Consider the following 16,196-nt stretch of genomic DNA (forward strand, 5'->3'; position numbering starts at 1 on the left):
CACGTTCGTCAGCGGCTGCGCTGTGCGGATATTCGCCTTTGCAGTTCCATGCGCTCAAATACTAATAAATAAATGAATAGAAAATAGCGCCTAATATGGAGGGGAGGTCTCTCTCGCTTCGGCTTGTCAATGCAGAAGACAAACCAATGGGCCGCTGTCGCTGCATGTTGTCAGTGGTACAAATTTTTATTTATTTTTTAAAAACACTACCGGCCCCAAATTGCGTCGGCCCACCGGGCAAATGCCCGGTATGCCAGATTACCAGTCCAGCCCTGCCTGTGTGTCATCAGCATAAAAATGGAAATTAATACCATAGGATTGAAAAATGTGACCAAGTGGTAAAATATATATAATAAATAAAAGCGAACCCAACACTGACCCCTGAGGAACACCATGAATGACTGAGACAGGCTCTGAATGAGCCCTCTTTATCTGAACAAACTGTTTTCTGTCACTTAAATAAGAAATGAACCCAAGTAGTACATTATCAGCTATACCAATGCTAGCCAATCGTTCCAGTAATACTGAGTGTTTAATGGTATCAAAGGCAGCACTAATATCTAAAAGAATAAGAATAGACAGAAAACCAGAATCAGCAGCCAAGAGAAGATCGTTTGTCACCTTAACAAGAGCTGTTTCTAAAACCGGACTGAAGGTGCTAGATAGAGGTCATTACTTTGCAGATGGGATTCAAGTTGAGTTGCTACTATTCTTTCCATTATTTTAGAAATAAATAGAAGGTTTGATATGGGCCTAAAATTATTTAAATCATTAGAATCAGCACCAGATGTTTTTATTGAAGTTGTAGATGAATTAGAACAGCATTGGTTTACAGAATAATCAATCATTTCATGCTTTCATCAAGCATTAAGGTCTACATTTTTTATATTACGAAATGAGACAGAGCGTTGTGGTTTAACTTTTGCCAAGGGGATAGAAATATTAAAAAATATAGGCTTGTGATCTGAAATAGGCAATTCAGTAGAAGTAAAATTAAAAGGCATGACACCAGAACAACATACAAGATCTAAGAAATGCCCCTTGTTATGTGTTGGAAAGTTAACAAATTGTACAAGGTCAGCACTTTCCAGAACTGATTTAAATTCATTATATTGAGTGCTGGTAGTATTGTCAAAGTGTATGTTAAAATCACCCATCAACATGATATTCGGAGACAAGGTACACAGATGTGTTAAAATAATAGAAAATTCAGAAAAAAATATATTCAAAGCAGATGTCTTTGGTGGTCTACATACCATTACAACAATAGTTGGGGTTGAGCCTTTAAGTTGTACAGCCAAGATTTCAAAAGAAGTTTGCTGAGATATGGAAATCGGAAAGACTTTATAACTGTCTTTCCCAGAGCAGCGAGGTTTGCAAGTATAAGCATATCCAGAAGGTATTGTTTGGTTTAAATAAAAATAGTCATTAGGCTTCCGCCATGTCTCAGAAACAGACAAAAAGTCAATATTTCTGTCCTCAATAAGTTCATGGATGAGAGATGTCTTCTTATTGTTGAGTGAGCGAACATTAAAAAGAGTAAAACGAAGTACAGAAGGCTTGTAGTCAACTGACCTGGGCAGCGGAGTAAGAGCTTCATGATCAATGGTCCTCCCAGCACTTTTATGCAGCTTAGGGTGTGTAACGTTAGACCAAAGCGACCGAATTTGTCCACCACATTCAGATTTAGCTGAACTGAATCGGAAATTCCGACGAGACCTACGATGAATGTATTTCGATTGACGTGTAAGATCCGGATGATTAAATGCCAACAGCGGCGGAGGTTTGATTGCAGCATTTGCAGATCTAAGTTTGTGCAGGTCTGCCGCCGAATAAACCAATCTAGGAGCGGCACTGATCACAGCAGAAAAGATGATCCATAGCAGCAGCTTGAGTAACCACATCACGGAAACTCATTATTGTAATAATTAGACAGGCACCCAAACAACGATGGAAGCCAAGTTGTAGATGCAAATCGTTCGCTAAAAGGTCAGTATCAAACAGCATTCACAAGAATCAGATGATCAGACAGGTCAGTAATGTCAGCAGAGGCTCATTAAAACTTCCCGATTTCAAATGTTCAGATAAAAGAAAATAATAAAAACAGAACCAGTGAGTAGCGGCAGCCAAGTCAGTGTTCACTCAACCGGAAGTTCATATTAGATACATTTAAGTGTGTTTAAAATGATGTTATGACGTTACTCTGACGTGGCTGCTGTGACACTTGTTCACACTGCTAAAAGTAAAGCGTTTCTGTCAAATAAAACCGGTAATGCAGAGATGATAATCAGGTGGACAGCCAGACCTTCTCCCCTACTTGGAAGGAGGGAGTCTTGGAGCGGCGAAGGTAGGCTGAGCCCTATGGAGTTGGTGGTGTGCATAGTCCCAGACTCTCTCACTCTCCCGGAACCAGTAGTCAACCGCAGGGACATCGGAGGGTTCCCTGACCAGGGGAACAGTGGGGGTTGATAGCCAAGTATGCACTGAAATGGCATGAAACCGGTGGTAGGCTGGCGGAGAGAGTTCTGTGCGTACTCGGCCCATCCTAGGAACTGGTTCCAGGAGTCTTGCTGGCCATGACAGAAGGTACGGAGGAAACGTCTTATCTCCTGGATCTTGCGTTCCGTCTGATCATTCGTCTGGGGATGGTATCCGGATGACAGGTTCACGGTCACACCTAGGAGAGAGAAGAAGGCTTTCCAAACCTTAGAGATGAACTGCGGTCTTCTGTCTGATACGATGTCTTCAGGGATGCCATAATAGCGGAATATGTGGTTGAACATGAGTTCGGCTGTTTCTAGATGCAGTGTGTAGACCTCAGAGTGGAATGAGATGGCAGGACTTGGAGAAACGGTCTACAACTACCAACACACATGTGCAGTTCCCAGAGACTGGCAGATGGGTGATAAAGTCTACTCCCAGGTGTGACCATGGATGGTTGGGAACGGGCAGACTTAACGGTGATATTGTTGAGTGCCCGGTAATCTATGCAGGGCCGCAAGCCTCCGTCCTTTTTTGCCATGAAGAAGAAGCTCAAAGCAGCAGGGGAAGTCGATGGACGGATGTAGCCTTGCTCCAGTGCCTCTTCGATGTACTACTCCATGGCCTTCTCCTCCGGGAGTGATAGAGGGTAGATCTTTCCTTTGGGCACTGGTTCACCGGGAAGTAGATCAATGGCCGATGGGGAGGCAGCTTTGAAGCCCGTTGGGGACAGAAGACATCACTGAATGGGGCGTAGCAGGATGTGACATCCACCGAACGTCGCTCTACTGGACTCTCGGTGGACGTGGCGCAGATATGGAGATCGTGGGAACGCGAAGAGGGACGTACCGGTGGAGATGGGAAACAGTCCGGAAAACAGGTGTCGCCCCACTTCAGGACTTCCCCGGTTTTCCAGGAGATGACTGGGCTGTACTGCTCTAACCATGGGCCAGAGGTGGTAAAAGTACTCAAAAGTTATACTCGAGTGAAAGTATATATACCTTAATGAAAAAATACTCCAGTAAAAGTAGAAAGTCCTCCATTCAAACATCACTTGAGTAAAAGTACAAAAGTATCTGATTTAAAAGGTACTCAAGTACCGAAAGTAAAAAGTAAATATTCAAATTAACTGTAAATATCAATAAGCAGATAAAATCTTTTGGGACTGATATGCAATGCTTTAATTGAACAAATGTTAAGATTAGATACTGCAAATAAGAATTTGTTAGATTTGCAATTAATAGGAGACAATGAAGCACCTTAACGCAGTATAGGGGTTAAACTTAAAATAGACATGTTCCATAACATTAGCAGCATAAAACAGATGAGGAGCAAGATACTATTAACTAATTCAAAATTAATTCAAAAGCCATAACCACAATGACATATTACGTAACAATTAGTTAATAGTCATGTGCCTCAACAAAAAAGTTATGATATAATTTTGCCAATTGTTATGATTAATGATTAATTAAACAGACAACTGAGAGTTGGAATGCATGGCTTTGAATACATGAATTTACATTATTAGTTCATGTAATATGTTATTAGGGAATTAATGATGTCATATTTAATTAATAGCAATTCATGTATTACTTAATCTATTAATCATATAGAATGTTCATTAGTTGCTGATGCAGTAATCATTAATAAATGGGTTAGTTCACCATTAGTAAAACATTAACTCATGATTATCTGTGCATTAGTTAGGCATGAATAATAATAGTGCACCTGTATTGTAAAATGTTACCGATGTTTTCATAGTAAATTGTGTGCCGCAAAATAAAAAAGTTGGGGAAACACTGAGCTAAAGTTAGTGTGGCAAACCTGACTTGTCAGCTTTTTTCCAAGTCTATACCCGACTGGATCATCCATGACCGACCAGACCGGTTTGGAAATCAAGTGTAATAAATACTTAATACTTGGAGCGGGTATGGGGAAATGTATTGGAGTAAAAAGTACACTTTGCCTTTAATATTGTAGTGGAGTAAGAGTAAAAGTAGATGCAAATAAAATATACTCAAGTAAAGTACAGATCCCCGAAAAAAATACTTAAGTAAAGTATCAAAGTATTTTTACTTGAGTACTTACCACCCCTGCCATGGGCACCCTAATATGATGTCAGCCGTGGATTCCTCCAGAACCATCAGATGTAATTGTTCCATGTGAAGGATACCAACTTGGATGCCAATGGGGCCGACGGACCTGCCTCCGACTAACAGGTTTTCCGGTTATCGATTGGATCTGGTAAAGGGAAGTGTCAACAATGTAATTATAAATGGACAGAAATTAATTACAGATGTAATTACATGCACTTATTAAAACAAATGGAAGTACAATGTAAAAAAAAATTATGTACACTAATAAAAAGTGGGTCCGTGTGTCCCACTACGTCTCTGATTCTACAACCATGTTCTCCCCCTGCAATCCAAAATAAATTACAAATGCATGCATGCTGCAAAAAGTGTACATTTTGTCTTTCATCGTGGATTTTTCCACATTTTTATTTAGACAGTGAATATGGAAGGGATTGCACTCAAAACAGTTTGATGTAAAAACAGTTTTCACTCAGAAATGTCATAATTATTACAAAGAAAAAGCAAATCATTACGAAAACTTGATGAGAAAAGCTTGCACTGTACTGTGGGTGCAGAAAACCACACAACCTGTTATTCAATGATAACCATCATTCACACAGACAAAATGATATGCCCATCATTCACACAGACAAAATGTCCATATTCAGTTATATCCTAACAGAAAAGAGTGTTGAGCAGCAAACTGTTGGTGGTTACTTCCTAAGGATATTATGACTTCTATTTGTAAGAATCTGTTTTGCTCAATGTAAATTTATGTCGATGTGATTAACTTAAAAACTAACTTTTGAGGCTACTCAAATGTTGAAATAATTCTCATGTAATAGGAGGCCACCCACTGAACATCTGACATCAGTTTTAAAATCAAGTTCACAGTTTAATCGAGTGAATATTTATATTTGTTTAAAATGTTACTTATTAACTATACTTAAGGTGAATTATGACTGTTGACAACACCACAACACTGAAGGTGTTTATTTGGTTGGCCAAACCAACCAAATAAACAAACAAAAACACATATTTTCAAACATTTTCAAAAAAAAAAGCATGACATAAACACTTAAATTAGACAGTGCCCCTATTGGCCGCAAGAGGAAGTTCAAAAATGCATGATTGGTACTTTATCTGTGTTTATGAAAGTGACATATTTTATATGTTGTCATTTTTAATTTTGCATGCTTGTGTGTTTCATAAAACATTATGAAGCACAAAATAATTGTAAATTATTATCACGTTCCAATTGTATATACTGATAATTGATCAATAATGTTCAGTGAACTGTAGCTGCAGCTGTTATGGCCAATTAAAAATAAACCAACCCTTAGAAATATTTACTGAATTAGAAACATGAACATATGGACATGTGTAAATATTATTCATATAGCTTACATAGGTAGCTAAAATCTAACATTTGTAATGAGGTCAAAAGTTCAAGAGACTCAATATATAAGCTAAAACAAAAAAAAAAAAAAAAAATGTGTTAACTATATGTGTTAACACTTTTTAAAAACTCAAAAGATTTTAACTTGATATAGTTAAAAAAATTTTTTTTTTTTTTTTTTTTTTACTTCTAGTCTCTGTTTTCTGTGGTTAAGGATTAGTGCAAGGTCAAACAATAATGAAACAAATATATAATTAATTTAGAAATTATAAATGTCCCTTTTTGTCATTGGTATTGTCAAAGTTGACAATACAAAAAAGTTGTGGAAACATACTTCGCAAATAATACATTTCAATATTTGCCTGTTCTTCACATCCTCTTATGCAAACATGCATCGAGCATGTTTCACTTTCAGTTTTATTCAATGCGAGTCTCTTTAATCTTTTCATCTCACGGAATGAAAACACTGCCCGACATACATCACCGTGGGCAACAGAAAATGAGATATTTGTAGTTATTTATCTAACAATCATATCTATCTGTCGGCCTACATACCAACATGATTTCAAAGAATATCTGCAAGCTGGTTATAAATTTCACTAGTTTGAAGCTAAACCTCTTCTTTTTTCCTTCATTCAAATGCAAGTTTCTGCTTCAGAGAAACAGACTGTTCTGAGCAAATCATTTCATATGCAAGACATTTTCCCCTTAACCTTCATCCTTCCCGTGGGTCATTTTGACCTGAAACAGTTAATATATTTATTTATAAAAATAGAGAGTTCATGGGAGTGGTCCAAAACCCCAGGAATTCTGTCACACTTGAATTATGAAAAATGCACAGCATTTTTACACTGGATTAAAGTTTTGTGGTTGAAAAAAAGGTAACAAATCCTTCCCTCGCAACAAAATTTGACACTCTTATAGAAATAAATGGAATATATATATATATATAATTTTGATAATTAATTCTTTTTTAAATTCTGATAATACAAGGGAGGTTTTTTTTTACCAAGTGCGACGGAAGGATGAGGGTTAAAAGAGAGACTTTAACGAATGTGCACATGTAATATATTAACCTCTGCATAAGGTAGTTTTAAATTGAGGAATAGAGTAAAAATTGTATTGTTAATAGCTGGTCTATTTTAGGATAGAAAGAGATTCCATTGAGATTTCACTCTTTACAAGGTTGTAGCTTCTATTTGTTGCCCCGTGTGTGATAATAGGATTTGCATTTCAGTAGACTGTCTATGTCCCTCTGTGGCTAACCTCCCTAACCCTTGCAGTCCATGTCCCGTTGTAGCAGAACCTCTTGATTCTTTCAGTCCCTTATCCACTATAGAAGAACTCTTTGGTTGCCATTCCACTTTAACAGAACTTTGTTGTTTCTGTCCCACTGTAGCAGAACTCCATGACTCTCGCTGTCCCGTTGTAGCAGAACTCATTGACACTTGCACTTCCTGTTCCTTTGTAGCAGGACCTATTGAACACACAGGAAAATCATAAATAGTAAAATTGCACTAAATAAAGCATGTTCCAATCATTTTCAGTTAATTATGTTTTTAAGTTTTAAAATTGCTTTTAACCCTCATAATCCAATGAGGTCCATTTTGACTCAGAAGAAATACATAGCATTCCCATAAACATTCCCATATTTTTTTTTTAAATAAATGCATATTTGAGAAATGAGACTGACTAGCCTGACAAGCCAGACCCACATCAAGATGTACTCACCATTGGGGGGGATTTCTGGAGGAGACTGGAGCTTTAGCTTTAATTTATACATTTCCACGATTTACATTTACAATATGGCCGTTTCAGCATGGCAAATTGCTTCATTCTCCTTCTGCGACGCAATAACTTCTCTTCGTTGGAACTCGGATTGACGCAAGCAGCTGGACTCACTCAAACGCTGATATTCGCGCCTTTGTGCAGTCGATCAGCCCGCCTTCCTGCTCGCCGCTCTCAAGCAGCTCACACCCGCGCAGCCATCATTTCGAGCCACCGTAGCCCTCTCTCTCTGCTCTTCAGCTCGCCGTTCAGACCTCCGCTCACGTTCTGCTGTGTTACAGCCTGATCAGTGCTTCGCTCACAAGCTGCCTGCAGTCAAGTGAGTGCCCTTCACTCTTCTGCCTCCTATGTCTGTTGATGGTGCCAGGCATCAACTCGGCCATTGCGTTTTGAGACTCCTGCCTTTATATGCACATTAACTTTAATGACATCCCATTCTTAATCTGTAGGGTTTAATATGGAGTTGACCCACCCTTGGCAGTTATAACAGCTTCAACTATTCTGGGAAGGCTTTCCACAAGGTTTAGGCACATTTGTGAGGTCAGGCACTGATGTTGGATGAAAAGGCCTGGCTCGCAGTCTCCGCTCTAATTCATCCCAAAGGTGTTCTATCGGGTTGAGGTCAGGACTCTGTGCAGGCCAGTCAAGTTCCTCCATACCAAACTCACTCATCCATGTCTTTATAGAAATTGCTTTGTTCACTGGTGTGCAGTCATGCTGGAACAGGAAGGAGCCATCCCTAAACTAATCCTATAAAGTTGGGAGCATGAAATTGTCCAAAATGTCTTGGTATGCTGAAGCATTAAGAGTTAATTTCACTGGAACTAAGGGGCCAAGCCCAACTCCTAAAAAACAACTCCACACCATAATCCCTCCCTCCATCAAACTTTAAACTTGGCACAATGTAGTCAGGAAAGTACCGTTCTCCTGGAAACCGCCAAACTCAGACTTGTCCATCGGATTGCCAGACAAAGAATTGTGATTTGTCACTCCAGAGAACACTCCTAACTCTTTGTCACTACTAACCCTAACCCTAACCCTGTGGTCTTTCATCTCGAGGGATGAAAGCCAAATATGTTGTAAACTAATCGAATCTCGTGTTTGCTGAGGCAGCGTGCAGGGCCGTACCCACCATTGAGGTCCCTGAGGTCCGGACCTCGGTAATTCTCAGAGGTGTACATAATAGAAGTTGCAAAATAATAGCCTATTAAGGTGGCGTGTACAAACAGGTGTTCTCGCCTTGCCCGGCGTATGTTTTCAATTGTTTCCAATGGATCCGCAGTACTTTTCAATAGCGCCAAAAGCTGGCAGGGTTCGTCCATTTTTACGCATTGAGCATCCACAGTTCAGTTTAGCTAGGTTTTCAAAGACGGAGTCACAAATATGTCGTCTTTGGCTCAATTTAACAACAATACAGATTGTCTAATTTGGGGTCTAATTTTTTTGCAACATTTAACCAGATTCTCATTTATAATATTCAGTTGTCAAATAAAATAATTTAAATAATTTATACTGCACACTGACATGGTTTTAAAGCTACAGTTAGCTGATTCTTAGATTTTCTTATGTCTTAAAATGCATTTGTAAAGGAGGGAAATGTTTTTTTTTTTTTCTAACCCTCCAAAATTCATATTTGGACCTCGGTATTTTGAAAATCCTGGGTACGGCCCTGGCAGCGTGTAGATGACGATTCGGTTGAAAACATTTAAACAGTATCGTCTGGTGATCATGGCTGCATTTAAGGCTCCTGAGGTTCGCTTTTGGGGGCGAAGCGAACCAATATCGTGTTCTTCCCTTCATCCTAGCTCTTTCACCCCGCACCTTCACGAAGTGCATGGATGCAGCTCTGGCTCCGTTAAGACTCCAGGACTCCTGTGTACTCAATTATATCGATGACTGGCTCATTCTGGCCAGGTCGTACGATATGGTGGTTCGGCATCGAGATGTCGTTCTGGCCCATATGAGGTGCTTGGGGCTGAGACTCAACACGAAGAAACACGTTCCACACGTTCCTGGGAGTCGTATGGGACTCGACAATGATGTGGTCACAAATGTCCCCTGCACGTATCGAGTCCATACTGGCAGAGGTCTCCAGAGAAAAGCTAGGCCGCAGCCTCACTGTTAAGCAGTTCCAGAGACAGCTGGGTCTCAGGGCAGCAGCATCCAGCATGATTTCGTTCGGCCTGCTCCACATGAGACCCCTACAGTGGTGGCTGAAGAGCAAGGGGTTTTCCCCAATGGGGAATCCCTTCCGTACGACCAGGGTAATGCGCAGATGCCTTTGTTCTCTCGTCATATGGAAGAAACCTTGGTTCTGTCCCTAGGGCCAGTATTGGGAGCATTGTGTTGCCGGAAAACCGTTTCAACAGATGCATCCCTTACTGGCTGGGGCGTGATCATGGAAGGCCACTTTGCGAGAGGTCCGTAGGGGACACCGGCATTTCTCCTGGCACATCAATTGCCTGGAAATGCTGGTGGTCTACAAGTCTCTGAGGAGCTTTCTCCCGGACCTTCGCGCCACCATGTCCTGATATGATCAGACAATACGGCGTGGTATTGTATCTAAACCATCGGGGGGTCTGAGGTTGCACCCTCTGTGCAGACTGGCACATCAGGTTCTCCTGTGGTCCCAGGGGAAACTGTCATCCCTCAAGGCGATGTACATCCCCGGGGACAGAAATCAGGGAGCAAACATCCTGTCGAGGCAGGGGCTGAGGCCCGGGGAGTGGCGTCTCCATCCCGAGGTGGTGGAGGCCATTTGCAAGAGGTTCGGCCCAGTGGAAGTGGATCTGTCTGCGTCTCGAGAGATGCCCCACTGTCCACTGTGGTTCTCCCTCCGGCATCCGGCTCCATTAAAAGGGGCCTGGATGCCATGACACAGACATAGCCAAGGCTGCGTCTGTATGCATTTCCCCCGATTGCTCTGTTCCCGGGAGTTTTGGAGCGAGTCCGCTGGGAGGGCGTCAGCCTGCCTTTAGTAGCACCCCGGTGGCCGTACGGAGTATGGTTCTCCGACATCATAGACCTGATAGACGGCCTTCCATGGCAGATCCCTCTGAGGAGGAATCTGCTGACTCAGGCGGGGGGCACGATATTCCACCCCCGGCCAGAGTTGTGGAACCTATGGGTCTGGCCCCTGAGGGGGCACAGCTCATAGAGGAGGGTCTGTCAGCAGGTGTCGTCGAGAACCTGCTCAGCTCCAGAGGTCCTTCCACCAGGAGGCTGTACAACCTAAAGTGGAATGTGTTCTCCACTTGGTGTAGAGAGCAGGAGGTGAACCCAGTTAACTGCACAGTGGCTTCAGTGCTGGAGTTTCTCCAAGATCGCTTCTCTGACGGGGTAAGCTTACCCCGTCCACCCTTAAGAAGTTTGTGACAGCCATTGGGGCTTTTCACACACCTATAGGTGGTGGACCGCTGGGAAGGCACCAGTTGGTTGTACGGTTCCTCCGAGGGGCGCGGAGGATGAGGCCTGTGGCTCATTCCAGGGCCCCAACCTGGGACCTGGCAGTTGGAGACTCCACCATTACTTGGAGAAGTCTGTGCAGTGGAGGAAATCAGGCCAGTTGTTGGTGTGCTGCGAAGCGGCCGGGTGGGCCACTCCGCACACCTTCATCAGGCATTATATTCTGCACCTCCCGGCGACGCCAGGCGCTAGAGTGCTCGCTTCCTGAGTGTTCCCAGTTTGGCTTCACACCAGGGGGTTATGATTGGTGTGGCATAGTGGGTACTCTTTCCCGAAGTGTCATCTACGATGACGCAGTGCGAGTTCCCTCGATAAAGGAAACGTCTTGGGTTATAAATATAACCTATGTTCCCTGAGAGGGAATGAGACACTGTGTCTCGTCGCCACACCTATCGTCAGAGCACTCGCTTCATCACAGCAAGCTAAATATGCTATGTGCCGACGTCCCTTTGTACCTTCCGGGTATGCTGTCAATCGCTACGTCATGACGCAACACCAATCAGGATTGGCCTTTTTCATTCAATCTTCAGTAGCGTCACGCTGGGGGCGTTCCCCGAATTGTCATCTACGATGACGCAGTGTCTCGTTGCCCCTCAGGGAACATGGGTTATATGTATAACCAGAGACGTTTCTGTTGTTCACAATTGCTTCCACTTTGTTATAATAGCACTAACAACTGACCTTACATGACCTTTCACCTTTCAAACTATCATGGTAACATGCTTGAATTCACTGAGCTCCTGAGAGCGACCCATTCTTTCAATGTTTGTAGAACTGCTGCATGCGGTGCTTGATTTTATACAACAGTTGCCATGAAAGTGTTTGTAACAGCCAAATTGATTTAGAGAAAAAATTATATATATTTAGAGGGAGGTCCTAATAGTTTTGGCAATATAGTGTATCTGTGTCTTTCCAGTGCTGAAATTAACAGGCTAAGACCAAAATAGTGTTTGATACTTGATACTTTTGATATGTTTTGATACTTAAAATTGTCTCCTACCTTGTTCCTCATCCTCATTCCTCACTGGTGTTTGTCCACGGCAGCGTAACAGTCCAAATTTACCACTTATCCAGCAGTCATAAATAGCCACTGAGATAATCACAAAGGCACTGAAGACACCAATCATGACGTAACCTGTATACTGAAAGAGAAATCATTAAGTTACATTTTAAGATTTCTTTAATGCTGTTGCCTTTAATCTGTTAGTTAGGGTTTGTTGTGGGTTTAAATAGGTGTAAATTAAATGGACGTAACCACACAGTATAGCTAGCATCTGCCTTAAAGCGATAATTCACAAAAAAAAAAGTACAATTTTGCAATTATATACTCAACCTTCTTGTCATTGTAAAACTGTATGACATTTTTAAATATATGGAATATAAAATAAGAATAATAAGGTTTTAAATAAGTGAAATGTTTTAAGATTTTTAGATTTGAGATATTTCAATGGAGTCCAGTAGTTCCCAACATTCAAAAGAATGTTGCGTTCCAAAAGTCACAGAAGAACAAAAGTCATGCAGGTTTGAAACAACATGAGGGTGAGTCAATGATGATGAATATTCATTTTGGTTAAACTATCTCTTTCAATTATGTATAAGCACAGAAATACATATGAATAAGGGAAATCTGAGATTTTAGCATTATTCTTCCAAGAAGACTCTAATGCCACATCAGTCATTCATACTAATAGGTCTGGCCAATCACTGCTTGACACCTGGAGTTTAAAAGAACTGAACTCATTCTGATGTTCCCCTTCATCCTCCCCATAACCACCAGGTTGGCCCCTATCCGTCCATCTATCGGGGGTAGGCTCCGCCCCTGCCTTCATCTTTAGGCAGGACCAGCCGAATCTACATCCCCCAGGATCTGGACTAAGGACAGGGCCCTCACCAAAGATCTTACAACTAAACACAAATCATTGTAGCTCACTATTATCTGTAAATAGATTGCTTTACAGAATAAATACCATGCAAACGTTAACCTTTCTGGAACTGAACTATCCTTTTCGCATTTGAGAAGTAGAGAAAGCTAATTATATTGTGCATTATGGCATTAAAATATCAAGAAAAATTCATATAGTAAATGATATTTACCTGAGATTCGAGAACATATGTTTGAACCAAATGCTGTAGCTCTTGCTCATTCTGGAACCCTTCCATAGGTTTACACCAAGACCTGTTGATCTCCACATCAAAAACATAAACTCCCTCCCAGTGTGTCTTAGCACAGGCAACATAATTACCATCAAGTAATAAGAAGAAGATCCACATTACAGGTGGAATCAGACAAGCTGCAAGAGCTTTGGGGCAGTTCTGCTGAGTATCATCATTTGCTCCTGCACAACAACGACTGCATCCATGTTTAAAAGGCCTTAAGACGAAATACATTAAAGCAAAAATAAGAAGAGTAGGTCCAATGAATAATGACTCTGTTAGATTTACATTCAGCTCTTCTTTGCATGGGCATACAAAAACTAGTTTTCCAGTAAATTCCTCTAGTCCCATTAACAACAAGCTTGGTGGAAAAGAGCTGAAAACTGGAGATTGTCTAAGAAATCCATGTATGTGTCCTAAAATATCTTCTGGCCGCGTCATCTTCTAAGGGAAGTTTGATGATGGGTTTGGCTGCTTTAGTATGTGGAAATGACTGGATTCCAGTTTACAAGATCAATAAATGGTGGACGGATCCCTTTAACAAAGAAGAATATCATTTTATTTGCATCAGTAATGGATACATAAAATTCTGGGTACAAATTGCTCCAATCTGCATGTGAAATTATTATTATTTTTACGGTACAAAAATAGTTTCTATAATAAAAAAATTAACTTTTCTTTGACCTAAAAGTTTGTAAATTTCAGCATTTTTCAGACTGCACTGTAAATGAGTACTCAGTGGTTTTAATAAAAATGCGAAAAGTACAGCTGTTTATGTTATTAGTTTAGTTAGAATATGTGTCTATTTATTATAGTTAATTACTTACTCTTGTTTCGGCTCATCTGTTGTGATGTGGTGTTAGTGTGTCGTTTTGCCTTTGCTTCAACATTTGAAGGTGGCTGTGCAGCAAATTTAAACAGGAAATAAAACTGCTTTCGGTGTTATCAGATAAAAAGCCACAAGAAATTTGATTTAAAAAAAAAAAAAAAAAAAAAAAAAAACATTAGTGTGTACTTTGTAAAACATCTTGTATGTGTACTTTCTCAGCACTTTCAGCATCTTTATTGGCATAAATAAAGAATAAAGAAAACAATATCAGGGACAGAGAGGAAATAGAACAATGGCCCAGAATCAAACCTGCATTTGATATCTGTCTTTGCTATGTTTCATCATCAACTTATATTGCTGATCACAGTTTTGAGTATTGATACTTTTCACACAACATGCAATTATATGCAAATAGTTACAGCCATAAATGTAAGAAAATACAATAAAATATCTAAGTAAAGGAGCATTCTGGGTTCAGAAAAAGACAGTAACCGGCTTCAACTCAATGTACAATATATGTGCATTACATTACATTTTCTCAACTTTCCCTCTATTAAAAAAAAATATATAAATAAATAAAAATAAAAGGACAAATATGGAGGCGACAGTGAGGCACTTACAATGGAAGTGTATTGGGTCAATTTCTGTGTTGTAATGTGTCGTCTGTGTATTGTTCTCCTTCTTCATCAACATTTAGAGCGGTCTCAACAAGAAAGGCACAGGAACAGCACTCCTTATCAAGAATCACATCATGTTTAACACTTTGTTTTTTCTCTTGCTTTCTGAAAGAGCATGCTACAGTAAAAAACATACTTGTTTTTTGTTATTGAATTGAGACATGAGGTAAAAAAAAAAAAAAATATATATATATATATATATATATATATATATATATATATATATATATATATATATATATATATATATATATATATATATATATATATATATATATCATATGAGTAGCGAGTACCACAGTTCAGTATGGAATCTGGAGCAAGTGACATTATATTATACTTTATATATAGCATTTCCTCATCAACTAATCACTGCATTGCTGGTCATGGTTCCAGATATCAATGCAACTTCAATCAAGATGTAGAGTGCTAATCGTATCCATATGCGACTGTTGAGAAACATATCTGTTTGTGAATGTCGAAAGCGCACGATAAATAGATATTTTCTTCCAAAAGAAAGAATCGACTCTGAACCGTCTATACGAGTCGTTTTTAACTGGAATCCCACTCTGTTAGGGTTCTACGTCACTAGAAAATTATATCCGCATAATGCCCGCCTATGTTATACATCGTCCACCCGGAAACAACTTGACCCACCCTCAAACGTAATTTTACTGCCTACTGCTTTTCAAACAGGTTCAACACGGGATTCACAAAACGCTTGCTCTTGAAAGATGGGTCGGTACAGAGTTTTTTTGGACCAGCTTGCTCCTCAGAATCAAAACCTGTTATTCTGAATTATTATTGATGTATATTTTCTAACGGGTGTTCAAAATACGTAGTTTTGTGTTTTATGTTGTGTAAGTTGCCGGCTAACTGGTTAACTCCCATTATTACTGTCTTACTGAAATGTAGGCCACTATGACCTAAAACTGTGTCTTAATGCCGATGTCGTTCTTACTACTTTGAGTAAAGATAAAGGATGGAGCAAGATTTGTTTTACAAGCGTTTGTTACATTCGTCATTCAAGTTATTGATACAGTTCCTGCATGTGCACAATAAATTACAAATACACACATGAGTTTGTTAATGTAAATAGTCTTGTTAATGCTGATGGTGAGGAATTACAGTTGAAACATCTCAATGTACCTCAAACTGAGTAGCGTATCACTGAGAAAAAACAATGAAAAAACTCCACCTTGCGATTGAGGTTCGGGTTGAATAACTATTTCTTCCAACGTTTCAACATTGAACTCGCACACGGATTGATGTGGTAAAATCAACGGCATCATTACTGTCTTTACAATCGATGAGCTTTAGGAAGC

The 16,196-nt window shown here is 40.1% G+C and overlaps 1 protein-coding gene across 1 annotated transcript; it reads right to left on the reverse strand.

The window, feature by feature from the left end:
- Positions 1-7,111: 7,111 nt before the first annotated feature.
- Positions 7,112-14,229, reverse strand: LOC137039484 (calcium homeostasis modulator protein 6-like). The gene is made up of 4 exons (XM_067414791.1): positions 14,193-14,229; positions 13,306-13,900; positions 12,212-12,353; positions 7,112-7,435 (listed from the first exon to the last, which is right to left on the reverse strand). The coding sequence occupies exons 2-4, from the start codon at positions 13,804-13,806 to the stop codon at positions 7,137-7,139; spliced, it is 942 nt and encodes a 313-aa protein (XP_067270892.1). The 5' UTR covers positions 13,807-13,900; positions 14,193-14,229; the 3' UTR covers positions 7,112-7,136.
- Between the last annotated feature and the right edge of the window lie 1,967 nt (positions 14,230-16,196).

Source organism: Pseudorasbora parva, chromosome 14, assembly GCF_024679245.1.
Source record: "Pseudorasbora parva isolate DD20220531a chromosome 14, ASM2467924v1, whole genome shotgun sequence".
Taxonomy (NCBI): Eukaryota; Metazoa; Chordata; class Actinopteri; order Cypriniformes; family Gobionidae; genus Pseudorasbora; species Pseudorasbora parva.